General features: G+C 44.3%; 1 protein-coding gene across 1 annotated transcript; it reads right to left on the reverse strand.

Moving 5' to 3' along the window:
- Positions 1–1766: 1766 nt before the first annotated feature.
- Positions 1767–26804, reverse strand: HNRNPL (heterogeneous nuclear ribonucleoprotein L). The gene is made up of 13 exons (XM_068250594.1): positions 26630–26804; positions 20144–20262; positions 18385–18625; positions 15975–16060; positions 14053–14149; positions 13212–13284; positions 11538–11609; positions 7763–8049; positions 7551–7672; positions 7240–7441; positions 6150–6207; positions 4540–4635; positions 1767–1987 (listed from the first exon to the last, which is right to left on the reverse strand). Exons 1-13 carry the CDS (start codon positions 26741–26743, stop codon positions 1929–1931), a joined length of 1626 nt encoding a protein of 541 aa, XP_068106695.1. The 5' UTR covers positions 26744–26804; the 3' UTR covers positions 1767–1928.

Consider the following 26804-nt stretch of genomic DNA (forward strand, 5'->3'; position numbering starts at 1 on the left):
AAAGTTCAACTATTTCAGGCATAACCTGAAACAAGTTTTGCATTACCTATTCTTTACTTACCAGAATTAGGATGGACAACTATTTAAAAATGAGCATATTCATGACAATTGCCCTAGGAATAGACATCTGTGTGAACATGCATCTGCTTGAATGTGCATAATGCTTGATTGTATGCGATTTGGCCTAGCCTCAAGGATTTTTTTCAGTCTTCCACTGTGCTATGGAAACCGCATATGCGACATTCTGCCTAGTGTTGCTATCCCAAGTCAGCATCTTTTAAGTGCTGATATTTTCTTCTCTGGTCTAATTGAGGCCAATGGCCTTTGATGCACACACCTTGTAGAGCGTGTTACTTTTACAAATGTTGGGTGGGAAGTGATAGCTTCTCTATACAAAACCACTCAACTAGGCAATAGGGCTAGTTGAAATACACCATTTCATATTCAGAACATCTGCAGCAGGACAGACTCCTTCACCCATATTAATCCTTCAGGGTGTTGCACATCTGGCTGTTTCATGGCTCATTTTGTAGAGTTCCATTTTGCACTAAGGAACTATAGATTGTCAAGGATATGATTATTAAGTGGCAAGGCCAGACTGCACAGGTGCAAATAATTGTGGTGGGGTGTCTGCCCAGCTGGTCAAAGAAACCTTCAAGGACCCTCAAAAGCACTCATGTCCAAGTGCTTCTTAAAAACTTGTGGCTCCGTATTGCACATGTGCAGCCACCTACAAGCGTGCAGTGCGGAGCTGCTAGTCTTCAGGAAACACAGGAATGTTCGTGCTTACAAAGCCTTCTGAGGCAGCAAATTTGAACCAGGGAAAGTGAGCTCCAACGCCGACAGAGAAGACAGGGTATGCTCTGCAAGATCCAGTCTAAATTTCACTCAGGCCTGGATTTACCTCACAGGAGCCTATAGGCACTGATGTCCTGGCACCATAGACTTCGCCCTCCATGGACCTACAAACCCCTGCCGAACTACACTGCAAGTGTGCTGGCTGGCCCAGCTGTCACCACTCTACTTCCCCTGCCCAGTGTAGGTAGCTACAAGTGCCTTTTAGTATTAGGTCACAAAAGTACCCTCAATATTAAGTAGCTAGAGGTGCTCGTGACTGAAGGTAGATCTCAGTGGAATGCCAAGAGCAGGGTGAGTGACCTCATTTACACTCTTCTCAGACTCTGCATAGGGAAGGAGGAAGGTGCTTGGGGAGGAGAGTGCGCAGCCTTTCCATCAGGCGCCTGTAGGCCCTGATTTCACTACAGATTTTCTTTAAAAGTGATCTTGAAGCCAAAAGGGAAAAAATGCAGATGCTGCATGGAATGGACAGATTCTCACCTACGGAAGGTAAGGCTCTGCTCTGGGTCCTATAGAGCCTTCCCAATCCTATCACAGTCTCCTCATTCCAGCAAGGTTTCCTTCAAGAAACCTCACCCAAAGACTGGCAACTCTGTACTGCACATGAGAGGGTGCATGCACACTACGGAGCAGCCCATCTTCAGGAGCAGTTGGGCTCCTGAAGTCTTCCGCACCGGGAGATAAGCGGAGACGGCGCTGGAATGAGGAGAACGTGGGAAGTCCAGGAAGGCTCAATAGGACCCAGAGCCTACCCTGTCAATACCAGTTTTTAATTTGGCTTTAGATTCCCTTAACAGCCACATCAAGCTTGGCAGCTAAACTGCATTCTGAAGGTATGAATTACGAGGCCTTTTGAAAGTTTTGTTCAGCTACAAAGTAGACAGACAACAGTAAGTAGACAAACAATATAACAGTTGTTCCCAAACATTTTATTAACATGTGCTAAACCCAAGCACATAACCATACACTTAAAAAAATAAACCAAAAAAAAATTAAAACCTAGCACAAGGAGGTAAAGCTTGTACTAAACATGAGCTGTATGTAGGGAGCGATGTTCTTGCATCAGGATGTTACGATGCATGCTGGGCAGTGGAGAAACACAGCTTCAGGGTGTATGGGTATGGACCATCTGAAAGAAATCACAACAGCATTAGAGGGCTGCCTGAGACAGAGGCACGACGCTTTGCCAGGTAGAAGTGCAGAGCAGTGACTGAATAGACATTACAATGACAGAGTACCGGGGCTTTTAATTAAATACGTGATGAGGAAAGTGTTGCTTCTGTCCTCCAACTCACTGTGGCAGGTGTACTTCTACCAGTAACTGCAGTTCCACTGATGTTTTGTTTTAAGAGGAGATCCTCTACTAATATACTACAACAAGTACAGGTTCTGGACATCCCTGCCCTGTATACTTGCTGCACTATAGCCAGAACACTTAACGCAAACATTTTCAGAAATTTTAGCAGTAGCAGTCACTGTTTAGTTACCAACCTAGCTTAAAGAAAAATTAAAAAAAAAACTGAATGCAAGTGTATCTTAGTGTATCTGTGTTACTATGATCATTATCTTAAAGCGGACGCAAACCAAACTTTTTCAAAATATTTGATTGCACCACTGACACAAAGATAAACACTCCTTCAAGCCTATGAGCATTTCAGTGCATGCTTTTCACCCTTCTCTTTTCATAACTAGGGTTATACAGGTGGCAGCCATTACAAATTTACTCCTTTGCCGGACACCTACTCCGCCAGTCTGACAGATTCTGTCCTGGCAATATGAAAGGAAGGGATGGGTTCCTCCAATAAATATAAATTTTACATTTGTCATGCAGCTGAAAAAAAGGCTGCTATTTATTATAATTTAGAAAAGAGATTTCTGAACTCATTTTTAATTTGGGTCCACAAAGTCATTTTCATCTACAATGTCCATTTCTCCCAGAGTAACTAAATTGTTCACTTGCAGTAGGTAGGAAGAATGACAGCTGGAAGGTTTTGGACTAGTCTATCACTTCATATGGGAGAGGATCCTTAGATCCAGCATTACTCTGGAACATCTTATGTATGCGTGATTTTAGTAACCCCCAGGCCAAGTAGTTTATGAATATACAATGCATGACCAATTCTAATATAGTAGACGCATGGTCAGGACCTGGGGACTGAGTTTACTATAAAAGATTCTACTGTATATGCAACCTTTCCACCCAGGTTTCAGTAATGCATTCTAACTTGGACAGTCTTATTTCAGATACCAGTGTAAACCAACATGCAAAGACAGTAATGCAATATTTTGTAGGTCATGGTAAAAGGCAATGCAAAAGCTGTCAATAAGCCCAGACTCAATTAGTGGATTAAGGGAATGAAGTCAAACAAGAACTTCATAGTACGTGCGTCTTACATTTTGGCTTGCAGGTTACAGGGAACCTTAAAGGGAAGGTTCAGGGACTGTCAAAAAAATAAAAATCCGCATCCACTTACCTGGGGCTTCCTCCAGCCAGGGGCCGGCAGGAGGTGCCCTTGGCGCTGCTCTGCAGGCTGCCGGTGGTCTCCGGTGGCCGACCCGGCCGGGCTCCTTCCGCGTTCCAAAATGCGCCTCACGGCGGCGCGCTGTCATCGGACGTCCTCCGGGCTTTACTGCGCAGGGTCAGTAGATGACGTCAGCGCGCCGCATTTTGGAACGTGGAAGGAGCCCGACCTGGCCAGGTCGGGTACCGGAGACCACCGGCAGCCTGCGGAGCGGTGCCGGGGGCACCTCCTGCCTGCCACGGGCTGGAGGAAGCCCCAGGTAAGTGGATGCAGATTTTTATTTTTTTGACAGTCCCTGAACCCTCCCTTTAAAGAGAACCTGAGGTGGGTTCTAAGAATCCAATTAGCACAGAGGCTGGTTCTGCATATAGTACCCATCCTCTGTTGCTATACTGTTTGCCCCAGTCTCCCCCCTGCGCTCTATGCCCCCATAAATCAATCGCCATACTGGCGATTAGAATGGTATGTTCAGATCAGCGAGTTAGAAAAATTTCTTACAGCTGATACAAATACTACAATAAATCTGCAATGGGCTCTATTCACAAGACTTCTCACCCTTTTCAGCACATTCACAAGCAAAATAATCACAAGCTGTTCCTGATACATTTTAAGCTCCCAAAAAGCAAAAATGTATAAGTAATATTAAAAACAGATAAGGTGATTAATCTTTGTGACTCATTCCCCATTGAGTCTACTGTAATGGAAGCAGACATTGTTCACCTCCTGCATTTTACCAATTCGCTCTCTGCCGTGCCAATCAACTGGTGGATTAAATTACAACTTGTGCTTAGTCACACGAGGTGGGTTTAGACTGGCTACATACAGGGTGCAGTTCTCTCTTTTGCTTCTGTCCTGTGCATAAGTTCAGGTCCACTTTAAAAATGGGAAGAATTTTGAAAAACCCAACGTAAAATTTCTAAGCCCACTACTTCACAAATCACATGACCAATTGATGCCACCTTTGAACAAATGACCTTATAAGTACTGCATGTATGTTTTGTTGCTTAGCTGAAGACACTTTCCACCGAATACTCAGTTTTCCAAATCAAAATTTTAGGTTCTGAAGTTGATGATCGACCAACAAAGCAAGATTCCAGGCATTGGTGTATCAGCGCAAGCACAGAATTCCTTATTACTCTGCTGGGCAGATGATACTTACTGGGATTCTTCATCTGGAAGTGATTCAGAAGGCCAAGTGTTTCTAGGGCATCACTCTTCGAATCCCATTCAAGAAGGCCAGAGGAGCTTCTCTCACCTACAGAAGGACACACTTAATGAGAATGTAGAAGACACCAATGTGCTGCTTTTTCTTTACTACGTGGGTGGATTCTGCCTCAGCAAGTGTCCTTTCAGAGCAGGGTGACTGAAAAGCTGAAGCTTTGTACAGGGGAAAGGGGACTAAACATGCTGTGACTGCTAATGTGTGAGGAAGTATATCTTAAAACTGCCATGTCTGACATTCCCAAGTTCCATATATCCAGTCAAAACCCTTAAAGCAGGGGTTCTCAAACTGTGCGCCGTGGCACTGTTGTGCCTTGAGCACCTCCCAGGGTTGCCTCAGCATTTATCCCCATCCTTTGTACATTACCATGAGCTTATGCAACCACACTGATAAACAATGCGGCTGCATTACCCGCCAGTTAACCTTTAGTACCAGCAGCTATGGTTAAAGTTGGACATCAGATGAATTGGGATAGAGCGACGGATCAGTGTGCCTTGGCCTGGATAGCTAAAGAAATGTCTGTCCAGCGTGTCCCTTACAATCTGCAGTGGGCGCTGAGGTGAAGTTAATGAAAAAGGGGTGTCACTAACTGCAACCCCCTTATGGGGAGATCTGTGCTCTACAAGATTGACTCTCCCTCATGTATGAGGGGGTTGAGGAACAGGGGACCACCGACAGTGACTAATATGGGGATGCTACCTAATAAGCATAACTACTTGCTGGGGAGTGCTGTCTAATAAGGGTGATAACTGCATTTCAGTAGTTTTTCAGAGGGGTGGGAACACCAAGTGCGCCCTCAACCCCCCCAAAAAAAGGTTTGAGAAACACTGACTTAAAAGAAATTAGACGTGTGACGAGATAAACATGTACTGTGTAAAGATAGGTTGTTTCTTAATTTTACTGCCTGAAAGACAAACAGTGGCAAGTATCCCAATAGCCATGCTCCTTTAATAAGAGTTAATATTCAGCTATGCAACTGACTGTTTCTCTTCAGTAGTGAGCCAGTCTCAATATAGTTCCTCACTGTAAAGGAACTACAACCATAAAAATGTCCTTGCAGAGAATTGGGATTCTGAGAGCAAGGAGGGGGTTAAAGGTCAATAGTTCAGTTTACTTCTGAGAAATGGGACAGCTTTTCCCTGAGCAGAGTAAACAAATCTACTTTAAAGCATAACAGGAAAATTAGTGATAAACATTTTTAGGAGTAGGATATTGGAAACAAAACATAACACTTAAAGGTTTACTTTAACCTCCCTGGCGTTCAATTTCCCTGGGTTTCTGTACAAAAAAAAAAATCCAATTTTCATAGCTTTTTCCCTGTAACTTGCCAAAAATGTGTCAAGCAAGGGTCTAGTATACAGTGCAGGAGTGTATTGACGTGTATGCAAAAGAAAACAGCATAGTCATTTGTGTGCTTGGCGCTGTACATACACGTTTATCTCATGTCACCTCAGTTGTCCAAAAAAAAAGAAAAAAAAAAAAAAAAACTTTTCTGGTCAGCTCCTATGTATTGAAGGAATAGAAGCCCATCACCATGGAATACTTACTTTTGCCAGAAAACACTTTAACTGAACTTGGTTTCTTCACGCCCAACTCCTCACAGATCTGCACAAAGAAAGATGTACAGAGGTGAGACTCACCATAAAAAGGCACATCATGGATTATACAGGTGCAATAAAGAGCATAGAAAAGTGGAAACGGCATAGTTCACGTGTGGTGGAAGAGGCTGGGCAGAGCAATGTTCACAAAATTTCTTTTGCTCATTGCTGCACATTACAGAGGGTCCATTGGATGAAACTTAAGCCGCATCTACACGAGTAGATGCGGCCGCGATGCTCCTTATCAAGCGAGCCGCATCTGACAGGACGGATCTCCGCACCACCGATTTCCTGCTCGATCCCCACGAGGGGACAATGGCAGGGAATCGTGCGGGAGATAAGCGGCGCCGGCGGGGAATCGAATGCGGCGCGAGAGCGGGGACGTGGCGGGCACGCGGAAGAGGCGATCCGGCGGCTAATCGAGTGTAGATGGGGCTTTACATACAGCATGGAACTGGGACAAAATTTCTACAGATTTTGGTTGGCTCGATTCAAATCTCCATGTCAATCGAAATCTGCATCTCAGGGCTGAGCCACACTGCAGAAAATGTTACATAAAAAACAGCCAGTGTAGATCATCCCTCACTGACCATCTCAAGTGAAGATTAAAGTAAAGGCTTCCCAGCAGCTACTGTTGTAATCAGATGCTTGTAGAGAACTTCAGCCATTATACATACATTTCTAGTCAAATTAAGTAAGGGAACTGCCAACTAACCAGTAGAAGAAGAAGAAAAAAAAAAAAAAGTACAATAGCCAAGAAAGCTGCTCAAGTAAAAGGTTCCTGAACAGTCAACAAATCTGGTCCTGCTATCACTTGACAAAGCATCACCCCATTCTGCCTGAATTGGGGTTGAGCAAAGTTCTGATGTTGCAGCCGTTGATCAGGAAGTTCTGCTAAAGTGGCTTCTAAAAAGGTCCTCGGACATTTGATTAACACCTTCTCTGCTTGTTGCTGGAAAACATCTGCCTCTTACCACCAACTTTCCCCAGTTCTCAACCTGCTACCAAGCGATAAAGTTTAGATGGGACTTTGTCTCACCTCATAGAAGTTCTGCTCAGTCACTTCTGGAGGAGCATTGAAGAAATGCAGAACGTTGCTCGGCTGCTGGATGCGGTTTTTGGCAGCCTGTTCTGGGGAGTTGAAGCGGTTGTTACGGGAGCCGCTGAACACCTTAAAGCTGCAGGATCCATCCTCCAAGCCGTAAGACTGGCCAGCCACAATAGATGGCTGCTTTGATACACTAGTGGAAAATAAAGGGAAACCGTTAGAGAAGGGTTGAGGGAGCCATAGTTCAAAAAATAACTCTCTCTATCTCTATATATATCTATATATCTATATATCAAACTTACCACACACTAAGCTTCTGCCCAAACATGTAGTTATTGTTCAGATGGGTAAGAGCTCGGACCACTGCATATTCATCGCCCATCTCCACCATGCAGGCTCCAGGCTTGCTCTTCATGAACTTGACCTAAGGTAGACATATGAAGATTAAAAAAAAAAAAAAAAATTTAACTTTCCAAAACTGGCTTCAGTAGCCACCTCCTGTAATAGTACATACCTTTTCTACATTGCCATATAAACAGAACACGTTGAAGACTTTGTCGCAGTTCATCTTGCTTGGTTCAAGTCCATACACCATCAGCACTGGGCTGTCTGCATGAGGCCCATATTCTGTAGGGGGTGGTGGAGGATGACCATACTGAGGACTACCATAGCGGTTTGGACCTCTGCGAGGTGCACCAACAGGTTGAGGGCCCATCCTACGTCCTTCAAAGTGTGGAGGAGGGGGGCCGTAGGCATCATCATAGGGGCCACCATGATATCCACCATGAGGTGGACCGCCTCCTGCAACAAACAAACAGCTCTATGAACTTCCCTGAACAAGGACACAACTGACTTGGCTAACAGGTCATTAAAATAAGGCATCAAACAGCATGGACTTGCCTGTTCACTTCAGAGTTAAAGGAATTCTATCAAACTAACTATTTCTGTAAGCAGTATAAATCAATGTGCTAACAGTAAGTATGAGCACAGCATATATTTTTTGCCGTGCAGCGTCAGTCTTTATCTAACTACTGTCGGCATCCCCTGAGAACTGATGGGGAATTGGGGCAGTCCATTATACAAGAGGGGAATCCTCTTGCTGCGTACAGCCATGCTTTATTCTATTATGATTCTCCCCACACAGAATAGCAAGTTATGCAGCATGTGAGCCGGCTCATAATGTTACTGTAAGGAGCCTCTCTCACTCCTAGTCTGAAGGAGACTGTGCTGAGCTGCCGTTGTGTGATTACTTGTTGCTACACAATGGTAAACAAATGAGATGGAGGAGGTCACATCATTGCTCTGTAGACGAGACGTAGAGGAAGATTATAGTATAAATCTTCCTCTACGTCTCCTCTACAGAGCAATGATGTGACCTTCAGCTCATTTGTTTACCATTGTGTAGCAACAAGTAATCACACAATGGCAGCTCAGCACAGAGTCTCCTTCAGGCTCCCTGCACACTGCAAATCCGTTTTCCGATTCCGATTCCGATTCCGTTTCCGATTTTCCTTGAATACATTCAACAGAAAAACGGATCAAAAAACGCAGCATGCAGTTAAGATTAAAAATCTGAATCGGAATCGGATGTAAAAACAGATTAAAAATCTGAATCTGAATCTGATTTGCTTGCAGTGTGCAAGAGGCCTCAGACTAGGAGTGAGAGAGGCTCCTTACAGTAACATTATGAGCCGGCTCACATGCTGCATAACTTGCTATTCTGTGTTCGGAGAATCAGAATAGAATAAAGCATGGCTGTACGCAGCAAGAGGATTCCCCTCTTGTATAATGGACTGCCCCAATTCCCCATCAGTTCTCAGGGGATGCCGACAGTAGTTCGATAAAGACTATGACACGCTGCACAGCAAAAATATATGCTGTGCTCATACTTACTGTTAGCACATTGATTTATACTGCTTACAGAAATAGTTTGATAGAATTCCTTTAAAAGGTTTATGTTTAAGGCAAGATATATGGAGGCTGACAGATTTTTCACTTTTTAAATACCAGTTGTCTGGCAGTCCTGCTGATTTCTTGTCAGCAATATCTGAAGCACACCTGAAACAAGCTAGCAACCAAATTGTCAAACATCTGATCTGCATGCTTGTTTAGGGTCTATGGCTAAAAGACTAAGGATCAGCAGGACAGCCATCTACCCCCATCACCTCTGGATCCTGCATGCATCCCCAGTCCCCTCGCAGTCACTCACGCATCTTCCTGTCCCCCTGCCGTCAGCTAGTTTAGTTTTCAGTCGACAGGCTCACTGCGCAGTCTTTGTGTTCCCGTCCGTAATCGCATCCTGCGTAGGATGCTACTGCAGACGGAGTCGCGAAGACTACACGTGGCCAGGCCTGTCGGCAAAACTAAATTAGCTGGTGGTGGGGGACCGGAGGATCTGTGAGTGACTGCGAGGGCTGGTAGAAGCCCCAGGTGAGTAACTGATGAGATGGGCTTACATATCCCTTTAAACAGTTCATCCTAGATGGCAAGATTTGAATGAACAGCTATTTGAACCTGGAACCAGATAAATATAGGTATGTGACCATGGTATTACAGTAAAATGTAATCGTAATAAGGTTCGAATCAGGATGATTTATTGGCCAACTTAGGAGGTTAAGACTACTTTGCGCCTGTATATTAACAGGGTGTTAAAACACACAGCTTTCATACACTGGACATTCTCCAAATGTCCAGTGTATATAAAATGGTTTTAACATCCTGTTAATATACAGGAAGTTTGAAGGTGATTAGGATGAAAATTTTGTTTAACTTTAAGGAGTCATCAGGGGAGGTTTTAAGAACAAGTGCTACTTACCCGGGGCTTCGTCCAGCCGCAAGCATGTCCCTCACTGCAGCTCCGCCTTTGGCCAAGAAGCTTCCCGAACCCCGGCGATATCAGGTCGGCCTGTACTGAGTCTGCGTGAGCGGCGCCGTCAATCACTGCCACGTGTACAGGAGCATACTGCACAAGCGCAGTAGTTGTGCCGTACGCTCCTGTCCACGTGGCGATGGACAGTGCCACTCGCGCAGGCGCAGTACAGGCTGACCTGATGTCAACACTGGGGACCGGGAAGCTTCACAGGCGAACAGGCTGACCGTGGAGCTGCAGCGAGGGACATGCTGGGAGCTTGGGGCTGGACGAAGCCCCGGGTAAATAGCACTTATTGTTCTTAAAAAACCCCTGATAACTCCTTTAACCATTTAACGACCGCCTAACGCCGATAGGCGTCGGCAGGTCGAAATGGTATTTCCATGGAACGTCAGTTCACGGAGGGCGTCTCCGTGAACAGCATGCAAGCCTCCATTTGCGGCTCGCAGGCGAAATGTAAACACGCGGGGAATAAATCCCATGTTTACATCATAGGCAGATCGCCGATTCCCGGCCTCTGATTTGCCGGGGATCGCCGCCATCTTCATAGGCTGAAGCCTATCACAGGCGGTACAGGACGGATCGCCGTCCTGTGCCGCCCCATAGGGAGGGAGGAATAGTGCTGCGGAGGGGGGCTTTGAGGAGCCCCCCCCCCCAGCCACAGAGCGGCGGCGATCAGACCCCCCCCCCCCCCCAGCAGGACATCCCCTAGGGGGGGGGGGGGGGGAGGAGTTTAAGAGAAGTCTGATCGCCCTGCCTCAAAGCAGATCTGTGCTGCGGGCTGGAGAGCCCACAGTACAGATCAGTGAAAAATGGCCCGGTCCTTAAAGTGGATCCGAGGTGAACTTTTACACATTGCATAATTGTGTTCCTTTCCTATTGTTTTATAGGGCATTCCTCAAGCAAAATACTTTTGTTTTAATACTCCAATTCCCTTTAAACTAAAATCCACGCCCACAGGTTTTCAGAGGGCCTTGACAGTAGCAAGGGCTCATGGGAGCTCAGTCTGGGCAGGAGGAGGGGGAGGTGTTACTAGCCATTGAATTCAGAGGCAGAGGGGAGGAGGGAGGAGGAGAGGGGATCTGTGTAAGGTTTACAAATATGGCTGCTGTCTTATCACAGGAAGAAATAATCATATTCTATTGAAACAGTTTGCAGCTAGATTTGCTGTGTAAACCATCTAAACTTTAGATAAGATATATAGACAAGTTACTTGTTATAGTTTTTCATCTCGGTTCCACTTTAAATGGTTAAGTAAGCCACTAAATGGTATCCTGATTGACTACTTTTACTGATGGCCAACACCACTGATTCTACTAAAATGTGAAGTAACCTAATAGGGACCCATCAAGGTATATAGAGATTCTTTCCTCAACTCATCTAGACCTTTCCCAAGTTACACCAATGAATATACACTTACCATACTCAGCAGGATGGTCTCCCAACAGGGGTGGGTTCCTCTGCCGTTTGTTAGGGTTAGCTCCAGGATCACCTAACAAATGTTTCAGAATAAAAGCAATGAATACCCTACAGATCCCAGCACCATAAAGCCCCAAATATCTAATCAAAAGGGTAAGGCGACAGTACAGCCCCAATCTGATTTTATTTAAAAAAAGAGCCGTGTATCAAGGACTTAAGCAAACGATATATCACTAGCCCTCCCACTTTACAGCTCAACAAGCATACCCCAAGTCTAAAACCCCTCCCCCATTTCTACCACATGCTGCTACAGACTCCTTGATACACAGATCCTCCCCCCTCAATAATCAAACACCAACCCTGAGCCAAGTTTGACTGAGCACAAGACATGTCATTGGAAAGATTGAGCACAAAGATTGAGAAAAGAATTTACTTACTGCTGAGTCCCATTGACAAAAACATTTCAGCATTTCTTACCATTGGATACCTCATGTGTGCGTAAGCAGAGCTCTGATAGGTGCCGCCCCGCCATACACACGCAGCGACCCTGCATCACATGGTTTCAGTCATGAGTGACATCGAAGGGCAAACAACACGCAACAAATGGCATTCTGTAAAAGGATCACATGTTGCTAACATGTTTCTTCATGTTCTGTGTGCTCCATGTGCTTTTGTGTTGTCTTGTGTTGAGGCTGCTAGCTGGTGTCTGACCCCCGTCTCACGTCCTGTTATCTTGTCGGGGTGTGAGCTTATGTTCGCTTCTTCTGGACTTGGTTGGTGAGAAGGAATGATCTGTTGTATGGAGATCGCGTGGTGTTTATGTTGTAGAATGTCCCGTCCTTGCCTGCCATGGCATGTGCCGACCCACTTCTGTGCCCGTTACATGACTGTGTTCACTGTGAATACACTGCTATGGCATGTAGCGCGCTCAAGATCTTTGTACTTGTAAAGAAAAAAAAATGTCTGTTGTGATGTTGAGATAGTTTTCTGTACTTGTCATGCCTGCCGCGTGTTGAAAGCATCTTTGTACTTGTGACGTGTTGAAGCCCCAGTTTCAGCGACTTTGCTCTTGGGTCACCATGTGATGTTCTTCATGTGTGACCTCTGAAGAAGGCCTGGTGATCGCTGCGATGCGTGTTTCTCCATGGTGACTCACTACACTGTGTCTATAGAGCTATGTACGCAAAGGGGCCTGTCAGTTCTGGACCACGAGAGGAAGCTGGTAGACCTCCGAGCGGGGGGCAGATCTCTGAAAACCAAGGCCGCCACCTCTCGGGGTCAGTCTAACAAATGCCTTTGCGGCAGGCAGAACTGAGCTGGCCCCAGCACAAATTCTAGTATGTACCTTGGAAAAGAAATGTATTAGGTTTGCTCATGTAATGCCATTGCTTGCTCCAGGGGGAAACTGTATGGTGCTGCACAATCCAAAAAGGATCACAACATTACGAGATGGTAGAATTGATCTGTGAAAGACCATCTGCTGAAAAATGCTATAATTAAGAATTTGTTTTCTTAAACCATCTGACGTGATGGCTCACAGTAAAGCAACCAAGTTTCTTGGTGTCCAGGAGACAACGCAATAGCATTACAATGTGTAGCGTGCCAGTCTGGTGCATTTGATCAGACTAAATGAATAAAGCATGTATAGGAGAAAATATAATGGAGCAATCGTTACCTTGTCCGCTCAGGGCTGGGTTAGTGTAGTCCCAAGTATCCTGATCATTTCTAAAGACATTCAGTCTTGTGGGCTAAGGAAAGGAGGTCAGTAAAAGGATGTTAGCTTGTGCCAAGACATGACAGACAATTGTAAAAATCTATGCAAGCAGATGTGAATTAAAGCTGATGGGATGAAGATCAAATGAATTTAAATGACCAACACACTTGTCTTTACAAGTATTCACAATCTTCATCCCCCCCAACAACCGGTCAGTCCGTTTGGCCAATTGCTTTTGTGCACAGCCACAGTAAGATCCATTCTACAGCTGTATTTGTTGGCAAAGATTAAAGAGGCACTTAAGCAAATTCAGCATTTTTCAGTTAGAACAATAAAGGATTTGTAACAGATAAGCAAGTTTCAACAATTAAATTGACTGGTCAAAGCTAATCTGTACATCTGTACACTGACATGACTTGCAGCAAGAGAGACTTATTGCCAGCTAAGTTACTGACATCTAACTGTAGCAGCTTATCTTCATGAACCTAGCCTAAAACCAGGGCTGTGGAGTTGGAGGTTTCATTAACTGAGGAGTCTCATGATTTTTGTACAAAATACACAGCCCTGGTAGGTATTAGACTGAGTCGGAAGAGTTTTGGGTACCTGGAGTAGGAGGTTTCATAAACAAAGGAGTCTGAGTCGGATCATTTTTTGTTACGACTCCACAGCCCTGCCTAAAACTGCAAAACTCGACAACTGCTTAACAACCACTTCACTTGCATATACAAGGCAAGAAGGGCATTGATAGAATAATCTAACATCCACATGTGCTTCACAAAAAGTAAGTATTCACTTTACATACCTTAGCATATTCAATTTTCAGAGTACAACATCCGGAGTAGATGTCGGCCCCATTCAGAGAGGCCTTCGCACGCTGGGCACTTTGAACCGAATCAAACGTTCATATAGTTAAGGAAGTTACATTGGGAATTTGACATTACAAAAACATGCAGTAAAGCATATCTGAAACAAAAAAGAAAACAAAAACAAAACCCTAGATAATGTCAGTGGAGGGAAGCATCTGGCTAGTCCGGAGCCTTCCCTGATCTTACACTCCTCCTGTTGCAGCGTTGGTTTACTAATGATATTTGACAAAATTGTTGAATAGGTTGTTCACGGCTGTGCTTCCATCCAAGTAGGAGTGCTCATCATCTCTCCCCCCCCCCCCTCGGTTTACTTTAACTAAACATGAATTCAGAGCTTACTCTCTGCTCTTAAGAGTTATGCTACATACACACTTGAAAGATAAAAGATAGATATCAGACCAATTTTACCCCCTTCCATGTAGTACGAGAGCCATACTCTACAGTCTAATCTATTGAGCTTAACTCCCCATTCATGTCTGTTAAACAAGGTGTGTATGAGGATCCGCAGGTACACTGGCAATGCATTTTGCAGGAAAAGATCTTTTGCAGATACTGATCTTTTGAATGTCTACAGCATCTTTGTGTGCAGCATCTTGCAAAGATTTTTATCTGATGGGGAGTTCAGCTCCATAGAATAGACTGTAGAGTATGCCCTCATACTACATGGAACGTGGTATGGTCTGTGATCTTTCAGGTGTGTACACACCATAAGCAAAAGCAAAACAAAGAAAATACATAGGGCTTTTTCACACTGACCTTTTGTATTTTTTAAGCGCTGGCGCCCTATAAAGCGCTTGTGCAATGATTCCCTATGAGAGAGTGCTCACATGAGCAGTTCGATTGCTTTCAGTTTCCAAAAGCGCAGCTTGTACCATTTTCTGAGCGCTTTGGCTCGATGGAAGGTATAGGGAAATCACTAAGCGCTTGAAAAGGCACTTTGTATAGAGATTTCCCAAGCGCTTTTAAAGTGAGCCAGAGATGAAGCACCCTCATGTATTTTATGGCATAGCAGTCACGTGACGGGAGAGATCCAATTACCATTTGTTAAGACGCAAATTAGGGCAAATTAAACAGGCTAAACTCTACATACAGGGTGCATTTCTACACATTTTCCTTCTGCCCTGAGCAAGAGCTCAGGTTCACTTTAAGCCCTCTTCTAGTTGGGCTCTGTTTATTGACCTGACTAGAAACTCAGTCAGTTTTCCAGCTCTACAGAAGGCATTACTCTGGCATCTTCTGCTTGACAGCACTTCATATAAACTGCAGTGTGAGCGACTAGGACAGAGCTAATTAATATATCAAGTTTAATATGACTAAGGGAAACAGCAGGAATAGGTCTCCAAAATGTCAGCAATACATCTGCCAGCATAAAGGGACTGCGTATGTAATGTCATAGTGCCGACGTTATACTGCCCATGGTCATTAAAACATGTCAGCATGAACTGATACTATGCAAAGCCAATGATCTATTTATGAAGTGGAGTGTCAAGGAACTGTCCTGCAGTTCTATTACAAACCTTCCACAGATGTATGTAGAAAAATCCCTAAATGAAGCCAAAGCCAGCCAGTTTTCAGGCAGATATGAAGTGGCGTATTTAGATAACTCAGTAATCAAAGTGATCACAAGGCTTCAGGTGAGCAGACAGTCAATTCTAGGCAGTCAGTTTCAGGCTCTGCAGTCTAGGCAGTCGCTTGGGGGCATTCTGGCAGTAAAGCATTTGTTAACCTACATGTTGCCACCCTCCTGAAGATCCTGCTTTGAGTTTAATGCGCTATTTTTCTGTGGGATTACAACACAGCAAGTCAATCATCAAGAGTGCATGCACAAGCCTCCAGATCAAGGCATATAAAAGGATATTCCACCATGGACTGGACTCCATTCTTCCTGAAGATGACAATCCTCTGGACTGGTCCACATGGGTTGCAGATGGTATACAGCACATCCTGCAAGGGAAAAAAAAAAAAAGTTATGTTAGAATACTAAACCCTCTAAAAATACCTTTAAAGGTATGCAAATGCAAGCATTCACAAATGCATGGCCAAGTCCAGGCAGAAACCATCAAAGTGAGAATATTTAATTGCCATCTTTTTTGGGCTCATCAAGTTACAAACAGATGCCCTTTTCTCAATTCACCAAGCATGACCGCATGGGGTGGGGGGGAGAAAAACCACAACCCTGCCGATTCCCAAAGGCTACATATAGAAAACTACTACAAGGAGTACAGACTAAGGAGGCAAATACCTCAAAATGACACTACAAAGACCAGCACATGCAGTAAAGACAATTGAGATGTTTGGTATTTTACCTCCAGACAGGAGCTGTCTAACAAAAAGCCATTTGTGAGGTTACATGAGGGATTAAACCGAAAGTGAAAAGCAACAGATTTTAGTATTCCCATAAGCAGATCACGGAGGCAGCTAGAGGTATGTGCTATAGTGTGCCTGCCACAGTGACTACAGTGGTTGGTAGTATACTTTTCTCTTTGCCCATTCACTGACCGGCTCAGTGGCACACCTGGGCTGCTGTAAGAGTTACCTGCCACCCTCCTACAGCAAAATCTCCTTTGCAAACCCAGAAAACTACTGTGGCATATAGTAGTACTTGTGGCAGAAAACAGGTTTTTCTGCCACAAAAGTTCAGTTTAAACATTTGTTGCCCTATGCTAATAGTATGGAATTTTTACACTTTAGATCCACTTTAACCCAGTTCAGGGCTACGTGTTAATCTACACTGCACTTGTGGCTGCCTAAGCCTGATGCAGCACAATTCTAATGCTGCCCAATCCCAAACACAAGATGCAACAGATGTACCCGCCAAGACAGATCTATGCTGTCTAAGGATAGCAGAGCTCCATAACTCAATCAGGTGCAGTTTTTTTTGATTGGCTCACAGTGGTTAGGAGCCAATCAGTTATCGGGAAGTGTAAATAGGGGGAAAAAAAAGCCTCCGGTCCCAAAGCAGTTAATAGAAAACATGTTTTCCCAATCTGACGTGTTCAACAAATTCACATAATTTTGAAGAATAGTAATTAGAAGTGGTTAAGATGCTGATGGTTTTGAGCAGATACAAAATTTTGTTCAATATAGCTTGGCTAGGAGGAGGTGTAAGGCATGGGTAGATTGAGGTCTTAGGGTTAGGAATCACTAGAGGGAGGTCTTAGGCAGGTAACACTTCAGTTTTTCTGTGCAGACAACGTACATGAAAACTCGACTCAAGGTAATCAATGGGTTCATTCACACTTTGTGTGCAAAAAGACATTCTGCATGATAAGAACATTTCCAGATACAAGCACAATTGCAATCTCAGATCTGCACATGATCTGTTGTCCTCAAGAATTACCTCCCATTCGAGATTTTGCACACGCTTCACCCCTTCTCTGGAATGCCCTCCCACAACGCACCCGTCACTCGCCAACCTTTGTTACCTTTAAACGCCCTCTAAAAATTAATATTTGTTCTAACAAGCATATGCGCTACCTTAGGCCACTTTGTCCCTAGGCCAAATTGCACTCTGACTAGGTATCCTAAAACACACTGCCTGCCTATCCATCTGTTGTATCCTACCCCTCGTTTCCCTCCCATTCCCTTTAGATTGTAAGCTCGCAAGGGCAGGGCTCTCCCCCTTGTGTCTTGGAAATCATACATCTATCATGTTACTTTTATCACTGTCATTACCAATTCTGTATTTTGTCACTAATTCTGTATCTTGTATATTGGTGTACACCATTGTCTATTATGTCCCCCATGTTTCTTTGTACAGCGCCACAGAATGTTGGCGCTTTATAAATACAACTTTTGTCAGTATTCTCAATTAGATTAGCTGCTGTGCAAAAATACATGCGTTTTCCTGCATAGAAACTGTACGCAGAAAAAAAAAAAAAAAAAAAAACCAAGTGTGTCCCCTGCCTTAGGGTTAGGCATCGGTACAGGGAGGGTTTGCGTGAGAGTAGGGTTAAGAGTGAAATATTGGTAAAGATTACTGATTTACTATTGGAATTTAGTAGAATATCAGTAATTTTAGAATTCGACTAGCAGCAATTCCCTGCACCCTCTTTACATGGTGTAAACAAAATAATCCTACACAACCTTCAGTGCAGTTGAAGCTGAAAGACAGTAGGCCATTTCAAACCTACAACTTTTAGATATAACACTGGGATTCCAAGAATGTTTCATCTAGAGTTAGGATCAGTGTTTGTTAATCTTCACTTCAGTTTTGTTTAATAACAGCAAAAAAAATTGGCACAATAATGGGCCTAACATCCACTTACCGTAGTAATTGAATAAATTGGGTTGAGGATGGTGAAGAGGAGGACGTTGTTTACTCCCCGAGAGTCGTCTCCGGTGTCGACAGGGCGGGAGATCTTCTGGCTGGTGGAGTAATTAATGAAGGCTGGATGACCACCCACATAGATCTGGTTGTCTGCTGCATAGTTCACAGCATTGCAAGCTCCTAGAATATCTTCAAACTCCACCAGGGCTTGCCTCTTCTTTGGCATCACAACTACATAGCTATTAGGAGGGGGGATATAAAAATTACTTTTAGCATAGCAGCCAGTAAATTGCTGTAGCAATACAACCAGTCAGATAAGTTTGAAGTACTGTACACACAGATAATCCACCTCCCCCCACAAAACTCAGCTTGCAGTGGCAAATAAATATCAGCATGGTAGACAGTTGTGATATCTGCCCTCTTGATGTTGACTGCTAAACGAGGCACTGCAAGGCTCTTTAGCTAAGGGTTGACTTTTACATGGGAGGAAACCCCCTTCAAAATATAACACAAATCTGTAATTTGTAACTTGTGTTCTCTAATATGGCATAGGGGTTACAATGTTTAATACTGAACTGTTCTGGCAGCCTCCCTCCTTGCAGGCGGCGCTTCGGCAACATTGTAGTGACTGCACTGCTGAGGAGGGGCGGAGCACCACCTGTGACCCGGGGTGGGAGAAGAGGAATGCAGTAGCAGGACATGGAGCATATTATAAAGCCATCATGTCACATTTGTATAGACATGCAGAATGGAACATCAAAAAATTCCTGGGTGGTGTAGGGCAAAACAATGTACTTAGGACTGAATAGGAGCATTTCCTCCTGTTATACAAAGGTACGAGTTAATCATTATGCCTTTTTAGCCCGTTTATAGTTGGACAGCTAAAAACAGCCTTCCTGAAAATGCTGTCATGGTTTGATATCCAGCAAGGAATTTCTACTTTTAGGCCCTGGTTCCTGCACCTCCTGCTCTGTTAACAATGATAAGCAATTTCTTCAAGGCAGACCCCACCCAATTCCATTGTCTTAAAATATACTATTATATGTGAAGAGATAATCATTCAGTTTCTCTACTTATCTTTCTGAATCATTCGAACTGACGCTTGTTGCTTATCAACAACTTCTGTAGGACTTTTTCTAAACACCCATATGCACATTAGAATAAGGGCACATTTCTATTGCTGCAGAATCCACAGAATTTTCCCTGCCTAGACCACCAATAGCCTTGCTGTCCAAATCGCACGCCGGTGCAATTCAAACAGCATGCTGCATTCAACCCTACAGCACACACCTGAATCCCTACAGCATGCATGGCTAAAGTGATTCAGATGCGTACTCGCATCACTGCAATTGCTGGCGAGCATGTTCAGGTTCATTGAGTACTGGCACTAAAAATCAGCCAACAACCACCTTTGCAAATAAAAATTCAACATGTGCAATGCACCAAACCTCTCCCCCCCCCCCCCCCCCCCCCCCCCAAAAAATGATTGTGGAAGAAGCCCCAAGTTAAGTATTTTTTTTCCTCTTACAGGACTTAAGCAAAATGAGGGAAAAAAGTTAATCACTTGCCTTATCTTTTCAGGCACGGTGGACGCCTTCCGTGCCTGAAAAGATGAGGCACGTGATTTAACTTTTTTCCCTCATTTCGCCTCGTAAGTCCTTTAAGCTTTCCTTTAATTCTCCACAACTAACATCGCACTTTAGCTTCAAGCAAAGTAGTAGAAATCAGGAGCAGATTGTTTATTTTCGCTTTCATACCTGATGGTGCCAAATTCTTGAAGTGCCTCAGCAAGATCAGCTTCCACCACTCCATCAGCCAGGCCCCTCACATGGACCACCGGAGAGGCCGGGGTTTTGTGAGGGTCCTCGTACCCTTCCTAAAAGAAAAAAAAAAAAGGGTAGAGTGTTATTTCTGCAAATACCCTATCAGAAATGTAGAGTACAATTAACATGCTGATCATTTTAACATTACACAAGGCACTCCCATCAATGCGGTGTTGCCTTTTACAGACACATGGTGGGAAGGCTAAATAACCACATGAAATTATAAAGATCAGGTAGCGGTACATTTTTGCAGCCTCTCCCAAACTGGGTTTCCCCAACTGAACTAGTACAGCAGTGCTTGCAGTTGGCATCAGATGGTTGCAGAGCATGGTGTAGGCACATGAGGGGAAAAAAAAAAAACCACAAAGAACCAGGATTGGACATGCTGGAAATGATCTGGCAGGTAAATCTGCAAGAAAATGTTATGGTGTGTACCTAGCAGTTCCCATTTCAACCAAGGCTGCAGTCAGGTAGCATTCAAAGTAAAAGTACGAAAAGTAAGCCTCTTTCTCTCCAAGGGGGAAGGAAAAGAGGGGGGGGGGGGGGTTGAGGTGATATGTTTTTGCCCAGTGGAAGCGAGCCTCAAGTACAGAATTACTTTTTTTTTAAGCTGCCTTCTCGTCAGAGACAAGACTTGCTTTCCATGGGTTTAGACTGACATTCTACACCCAATTTGACACTGACCTTGTTATGTCCTAACTTGTAAAGCACAAATTGCTGTGGGAGTATCCTGTTGCCATCCTTTTAATTAATCACACATCAGTACGGTGTACAATTCCTCATGAGTAACATACATTAGTGAATGCTGTATTACTAAACTACGAACAATTAACTACACATAAAAAAAAATTAAGCAGTTGGACCTACTCCCTAAATTAAGATAAATCTCTATTAAAGACAGGTAATCTTACACAAACAAGCTGCTACTAAACTGGTATGCAATGAATGTGACAAGATCAGTATTGCAAACCATACAGCAATACTGATCAAGGGCCCTCTATTCTTACTGATGAGAGATTACATTGTACATTTGTATAATACAAGTACAAAACCATTTACATAGGAAAGCAAGACAGCCGATAAGCATACATCCTGTAAAATGTATCTGCACACATGAGATAGCAAAGTATATATAGCAGAATCTAGATACAATGGAAGAGCCCTGCCCATACAAGCTCCCAATCTGAAGGGCAGACAAAAAGGACAGAGTAGAGGTAGCCATACACTGGTCGATTTGCCATCAGATTCGACCAACAGATTGATCCCTATCTGATCAGAGAGGGATCGTATGGCTACCTTTACTGCAAACAGATTGTGAACAGATTTCAGCCTGAAACCGATCACAATCTGTTGTGGTGGTGCTGCCGCCGCTCCCCCCCGCCCGCACACATTACCTGCTCCGCTGGTGCGACTGCCCCCGGTCACTGCTCTTCTCCGTCTCCGCGCTGGTCTGGTCTCCGGCATGCTTCCCTTCTTCCTGTCTGGGGGAAGTTTAAACAGTAGAGCGCCCTCTATACTGTTTAAACTTCCTGCCGGGACAGGAAGAAGGGAAGCATGCCGGAGACCAGACCAGCACGGAGAAGAAGAGCGGAGACCCGGGAGTTGCGCCGGCAGAGCAGGTAATGTATGCGGCTCTATTGCGTCGGGCACTCGAACGCCGCTAGCGATGCGCTCTTTACCCACGGGCGATCAATAGTCATTTTCCGCACGGCGCGATCGACGGGATCGGACGGAATGGATCGAAATTCGGCGTGTAGCGTGAACGATTGGCAGCAGATTCGATCCCAGTGATCGAATCTGCTGTCGAAACGGACGCAAATCGGGCCAGTGTATGACCACCTTAAGGCAATTGCCTTTGGAGTACAGCATATGCTACAATTTCCACAGGTTATACTCACATAGGACCTATAATCCCTGAAGGCTTTTGCCAAGTGGCTTCTGGGCCACCACATTCTTTACAGAATATTGGCCTCCTGCTGAAAGCCAGGAGGGGGGCATGACACATGCCAGCAACATGACCCCTTTAATGTCAAAATGGAAAGTGTTTAAACCATTACAAGGAAGATCTCTCCATCTCAGTCAATGAGTGCTGCAGTGTATAACAGCAAAAAGTATTGTGAGACGTCAGTGACTCAGAGCAGGGCCTCCAAACCAGTGTCCTCACGTACCACTAACAATGCATGTTTGCAGAAAGCCACAACATTCACAGGTGAAGCAATTGGAGTGTAAAGCCGCAACGACACGCGTAGATGCGGCGGTGAGGTTCTTATCAATCGAGCCGCATAAGATCCGACAGGACGGATCTCCCCCACCGCCAATTCCCTGCTCGCTCCCCGCGAGGGGGACAATGGCAGGGAATCGAGCGGAAGATCAGCGGCGCCGAATCCGCCCGCGCAGTGACGCGGCGATCGGGCAGCTAATTGAGCAGTGGGATCGGAGCCTCATCTTCCCGTGTAGATGAGGCTTTAGAGACTTGCTACATACACACTTGAAAGGTAAGTGAGACACCAGACCAATTTTACCCCCTTTCATGTAGTATGAGAGCCAGTCTTGCCAATGATCAGAGCTGAACTCCCCATCAGATAAATATCTTTGCAAGATGCTGCACACAAAGATGCTGGGGGGGGGGGGGGGGTGGAAGGTGGGGTAGGGGGTTGAAAGAAATTATATCTTGGCTTTAAAGCTGCAGTAGCCATTTTATTAAGAATGTGCCTGGTCTTTGGGGGGGGGGGGGGGAGTTACCACTGTGGTTAAACAAAAAAAAAGTGCACTGTCTCTACTTCCTGAATTATCGCAAATACTTTCTGTTTTAAGCAAACTTGTTTTTTGATTCATGGAAGCAGACATCTTGCTAACCTGTGCTTTTAAATGGCCTTATCTACCATAGGCAGTCATGTGACTCAGGGGGAGATCAGATTACAATTTGTGTTTAGACAGATGAGGGGGAATTGAACAGGCAAAACTCTAAATACATACAGGGTGCATAGATTCAGTCCTGTGCAAGAGTTCAGGTCCACTTTAAGTGAAACCCACACAAGACACGGGGAGAACACAAACTGCAGTTAGCACCCCAGCTGGGATTCAAATCAGGAACCCAGCACTGCAAGGCGAGAGTGCTAATCACTACACCATTTAAGTATAGTAGTAGAGCACTTGTTTTGCTTCAGTATTTAAAATTCTTGAGCAACTGAAGTAAGCTACAACAAATAGAGCAAGCTTAGTAAAACTGTTAGTCTAATATCAAAGCAATGGCCTGAAGGCAACACCAATTTTCCCATCCCCAAATGTTCCAAATATTTGGAATTTTCAATACTGGTATTCAACTGGGACAAGTACTCTGATTTCAGTTTCCCCGGTGGGTACACATGCCACACACTGAGAACCCCCTTGCGTGTCTAATCAGGAGAGAACCTACCGCAAAATACACATGTGATGGTCCTTTAAAACTGGGACGTGCACCGCAGTACCTTCTACCGCAGCTTGTTGCAGTGGCCACTGCTGGCAATGGAACATGTCGCTGAATGCAATGCAGGGTCACGTAGAAGCTGCAGTGCATTACAATGCAACTTCCACAGTAATCCTGGAAATGCACCGCAAGTTCCATGTTATTTTCTCTTTTCATTCATCGCACCTATGATGCGTGGGGCGACTTTTCAGATCGTTCCAAATTACACAGGCAACAAGTGTAAGAGGACACTGAGGGATAACGAATTATGGAACACGACAAATCCCAGCATGCAAGGACCACAGTGCATACTAGGCTAAACAGCTCCTAAAGGTGCTTCAGGATAAACTTTTAATGCTTGATTGACTTGCCAATGATCAGAAGGAAACGATCGACTTGTGCCATAAATAAGATTTAACACAAAAAAAAAAAAAAAAAATCAATGAAAGTCATTTGTCATTGATTGGCAACACCAACTCTACCCGCTCATTTGGAAGGTCTATCATTTGTTAGATTTGTACCATTGAGAGATGCGAGGTGACAATTTCAAACCCACCCTGGGACCCTACAGCTGCAAAACGCAAGTGCTATCCACTATACCACCATGCTGCACTGCTACCTTCAATTAGGCCTCATTCACTCTATAGACGTTGCACACAAGTCTTTCAAACATGAATGTGTAGGTGTTCAAGGAGAGGAAAAAAAAAAAAAAAAACACTACTGTGTTGTAATGGATCATGATATTCTAACTCACAACTTGCAGGCTTTGCATTAAAGTCTAAGTCCAGTGTCCATTGCAGTTCACGCCAGGGCTGTGGAGTCAGGACATTTCATAAACTGAGTCCGATGATTTTTGTACTAAATTCACATCCCTGTTAAGTATATAAGGAGTCAGAGCCATTTGGGGTACCTGGAGTCAGGGTTTCATAAATTGAGGCGTCTGAAGATTTTTGTACCGACTCCACAGCCCTGGTTCACACTCACTTTTATGAGCGAGTTATGCAACTGACTACTGTGGATCCAGCCGTAGGGTTACCAGTCAAGAAAAAAAAAAAAAAAGTGCGCAACTCTTCTACAACCTGCAAAATTGATTATGCATTTTTCAACAAAGGGTAAACAAGGCCCTAGAAGGACCTAGAATTTCCTAAAAGTATAAAGGTTGAGATTGGTTCACAGTAACAAAGAAAAATGCTGTATAGCAAAATGAAAAAGTGCCATATGCAAAGCAAAAAGAAGAGTACAGAACTGACCCATTTGTTCCTTGCCAACAAATGGAACACAAGTCTGTAGTAATCCCATATTGGGTAGGTGAAGCAGATACCACTTGGCGTATACCGTGTGGGAGACGGAACACAAATGAAAAACTGGTGCCCAGCGTAATAAAATGGGTCAGTTTGAAACCATTAAGGTGCCTATTAACTGCAATTTTTCAGTAAACACAACCTTTGATGCGATTTGAATAGTTACTTATGTTGATACAATTGCTCAGAAAGAGAGTAGTATGTGCCATACCCAATTCCGAGCACGACCCAGTCGTGCTTGGCGATTAAAAGATTTTCTGACTCCTGATACTAATCAGCAGGCAATTACAGATTGTTCACATTTACTGAACAATTTGTTCTTCAAACTCAATCATAAAACCTAACATTCGGATCAATTTAATCCTATTAAATGGCATCATCCTGATTTAATTCTTGCTTATCCTATTAAGCAATTGACCAACCAATGAATCTTCCCAAGCGATTATTGCCATCAAACTGCATATTTTCTATACAAACCAATAAAAAAAAAAAAAAAAAAAAAAAAAAAGGTATTTGGTGAAAAGAAAAATTACCGTTAATGGGCACCTTAAACCAATCATCTCTCAATCTGTGCAGTGTGAACTGAGCCACAAACTTGTACCAAGGAAAAGTATACCACCAAAAGTTCTCCCTGGGAAATACCACATGCGGGCAAGCATGGGCACACTGCAAAGCCATGTTTTCATGAATGGATTTTGCATTCTCCGCCCAGGTTTGTAAGATTTCTCCCAGGCACTTGGTGGCATTTCCACAGCCCAAAAATACATTCTGATCATTACTGGTTCCCCCACTAGAGGCCATATATTTTGATAGGGATTGTAAGCTCCTTTATGTACTATGGACACAAATATACTGCACGAGCAGGCCCTTTTCCACTATGAAATGCGATTGCAATCACATTTCAATTGCCACCATGCTATGGAGCTTCTATACTCAGTATAGTAAAGCTCAATCACATCCAAAACGTGGCAGAACAATTGCATTTTTGACCAAAATCACATCACAATCTGATCACAATGGAAATTGCTGCTGCAGTTTCCATTACCTTGCGATCAAAACTAAATCACAGGGTAGTGGAAAAAGGCCCTTAGGCTCCCTGCACAGGATTCCATTTTTTAATCAGTTTTTACATTCAATTCTTAATCATTACTGCATGCTGTGTTTTTTCCTCGATTTTTCTGTAGATTGTATTCAGGAAAACTATAATAATCAGACTCACAAATCATATTTGCAGAGTGCAGGCCTTAGGCCTCTTGCACACTACATGTGCTTCCAATTTTTTTTATCGATTTTCACATTCAATTCTAATTAGTAGAGCATGCTGCGTCACAAATCGGATTTACAGTGTGCAGAGAGCCTAGGGTTAGGGATGCAGAGAGTCCCTACAGATGCTGTGTCTGAGGGAACTATGAATGGCGCCCGATGGCAGCCCAACACAGGGGCGATGACGATCAGCGCTCAAACATAACGGCGCCATGTGAGTAACGTCACAACGTAAGGAAACATGTTGGGGGGAAAAAAAGCGCAGTGATAGTTTGCTATGCTTCAGAGCACGAGGGAGCACAGGCCCCAGCATGCACCGGCAGACAAAGGCCGCAATGCATGCAGGGACGGCAGCTCCTCGGTCTATGAATGAATGTGCAGTGTATGTAGGCCGCCGCCTCGCCTCCTTACCGCGCTGGCCGCCACGTTGTCGTCCGTTCCGTCCGTCTTCTGTCTCTTTGGGGCTCGGCCGCCCTCAGTCCCGTAATAAGCTGACCTTCCTCCCACAGCTGCAGCTGCCGCCATCTTCAGAGCTCCACCGGGACTGGGAGCCTCATAACATGGCGCCAGGGCTAAACCTCGCTCC

This window comes from Hyperolius riggenbachi, chromosome 8 (assembly GCF_040937935.1).
Source record: "Hyperolius riggenbachi isolate aHypRig1 chromosome 8, aHypRig1.pri, whole genome shotgun sequence".
Classification (NCBI taxonomy): Eukaryota; Metazoa; Chordata; class Amphibia; order Anura; family Hyperoliidae; genus Hyperolius; species Hyperolius riggenbachi.

What these genes read in the sequence shown, in the direction of transcription:
- HNRNPL (XM_068250594.1), bottom strand. Translation starts at nt 26,743, where the DNA reads ATGGCGGCAGCTGCAGCTGTGGGAGGAAGGTCAGCTTATTACGGGACT. An exon ending in GGGCAGAAGCTTAGTGTGTG is followed by an intron (nt 7,442 to 7,550) that starts GTAAGTTTGATA and finishes ATTTTCCACTAG; the next exon opens with TGTATCAAAGCAGCCATCTA. An exon ending in CTGAGCAGAACTTCTATGAG is followed by an intron (nt 6,208 to 7,239) that starts GTGAGACAAAGT and finishes TTCTTTGTGCAG; the next exon opens with ATCTGTGAGGAGTTGGGCGT.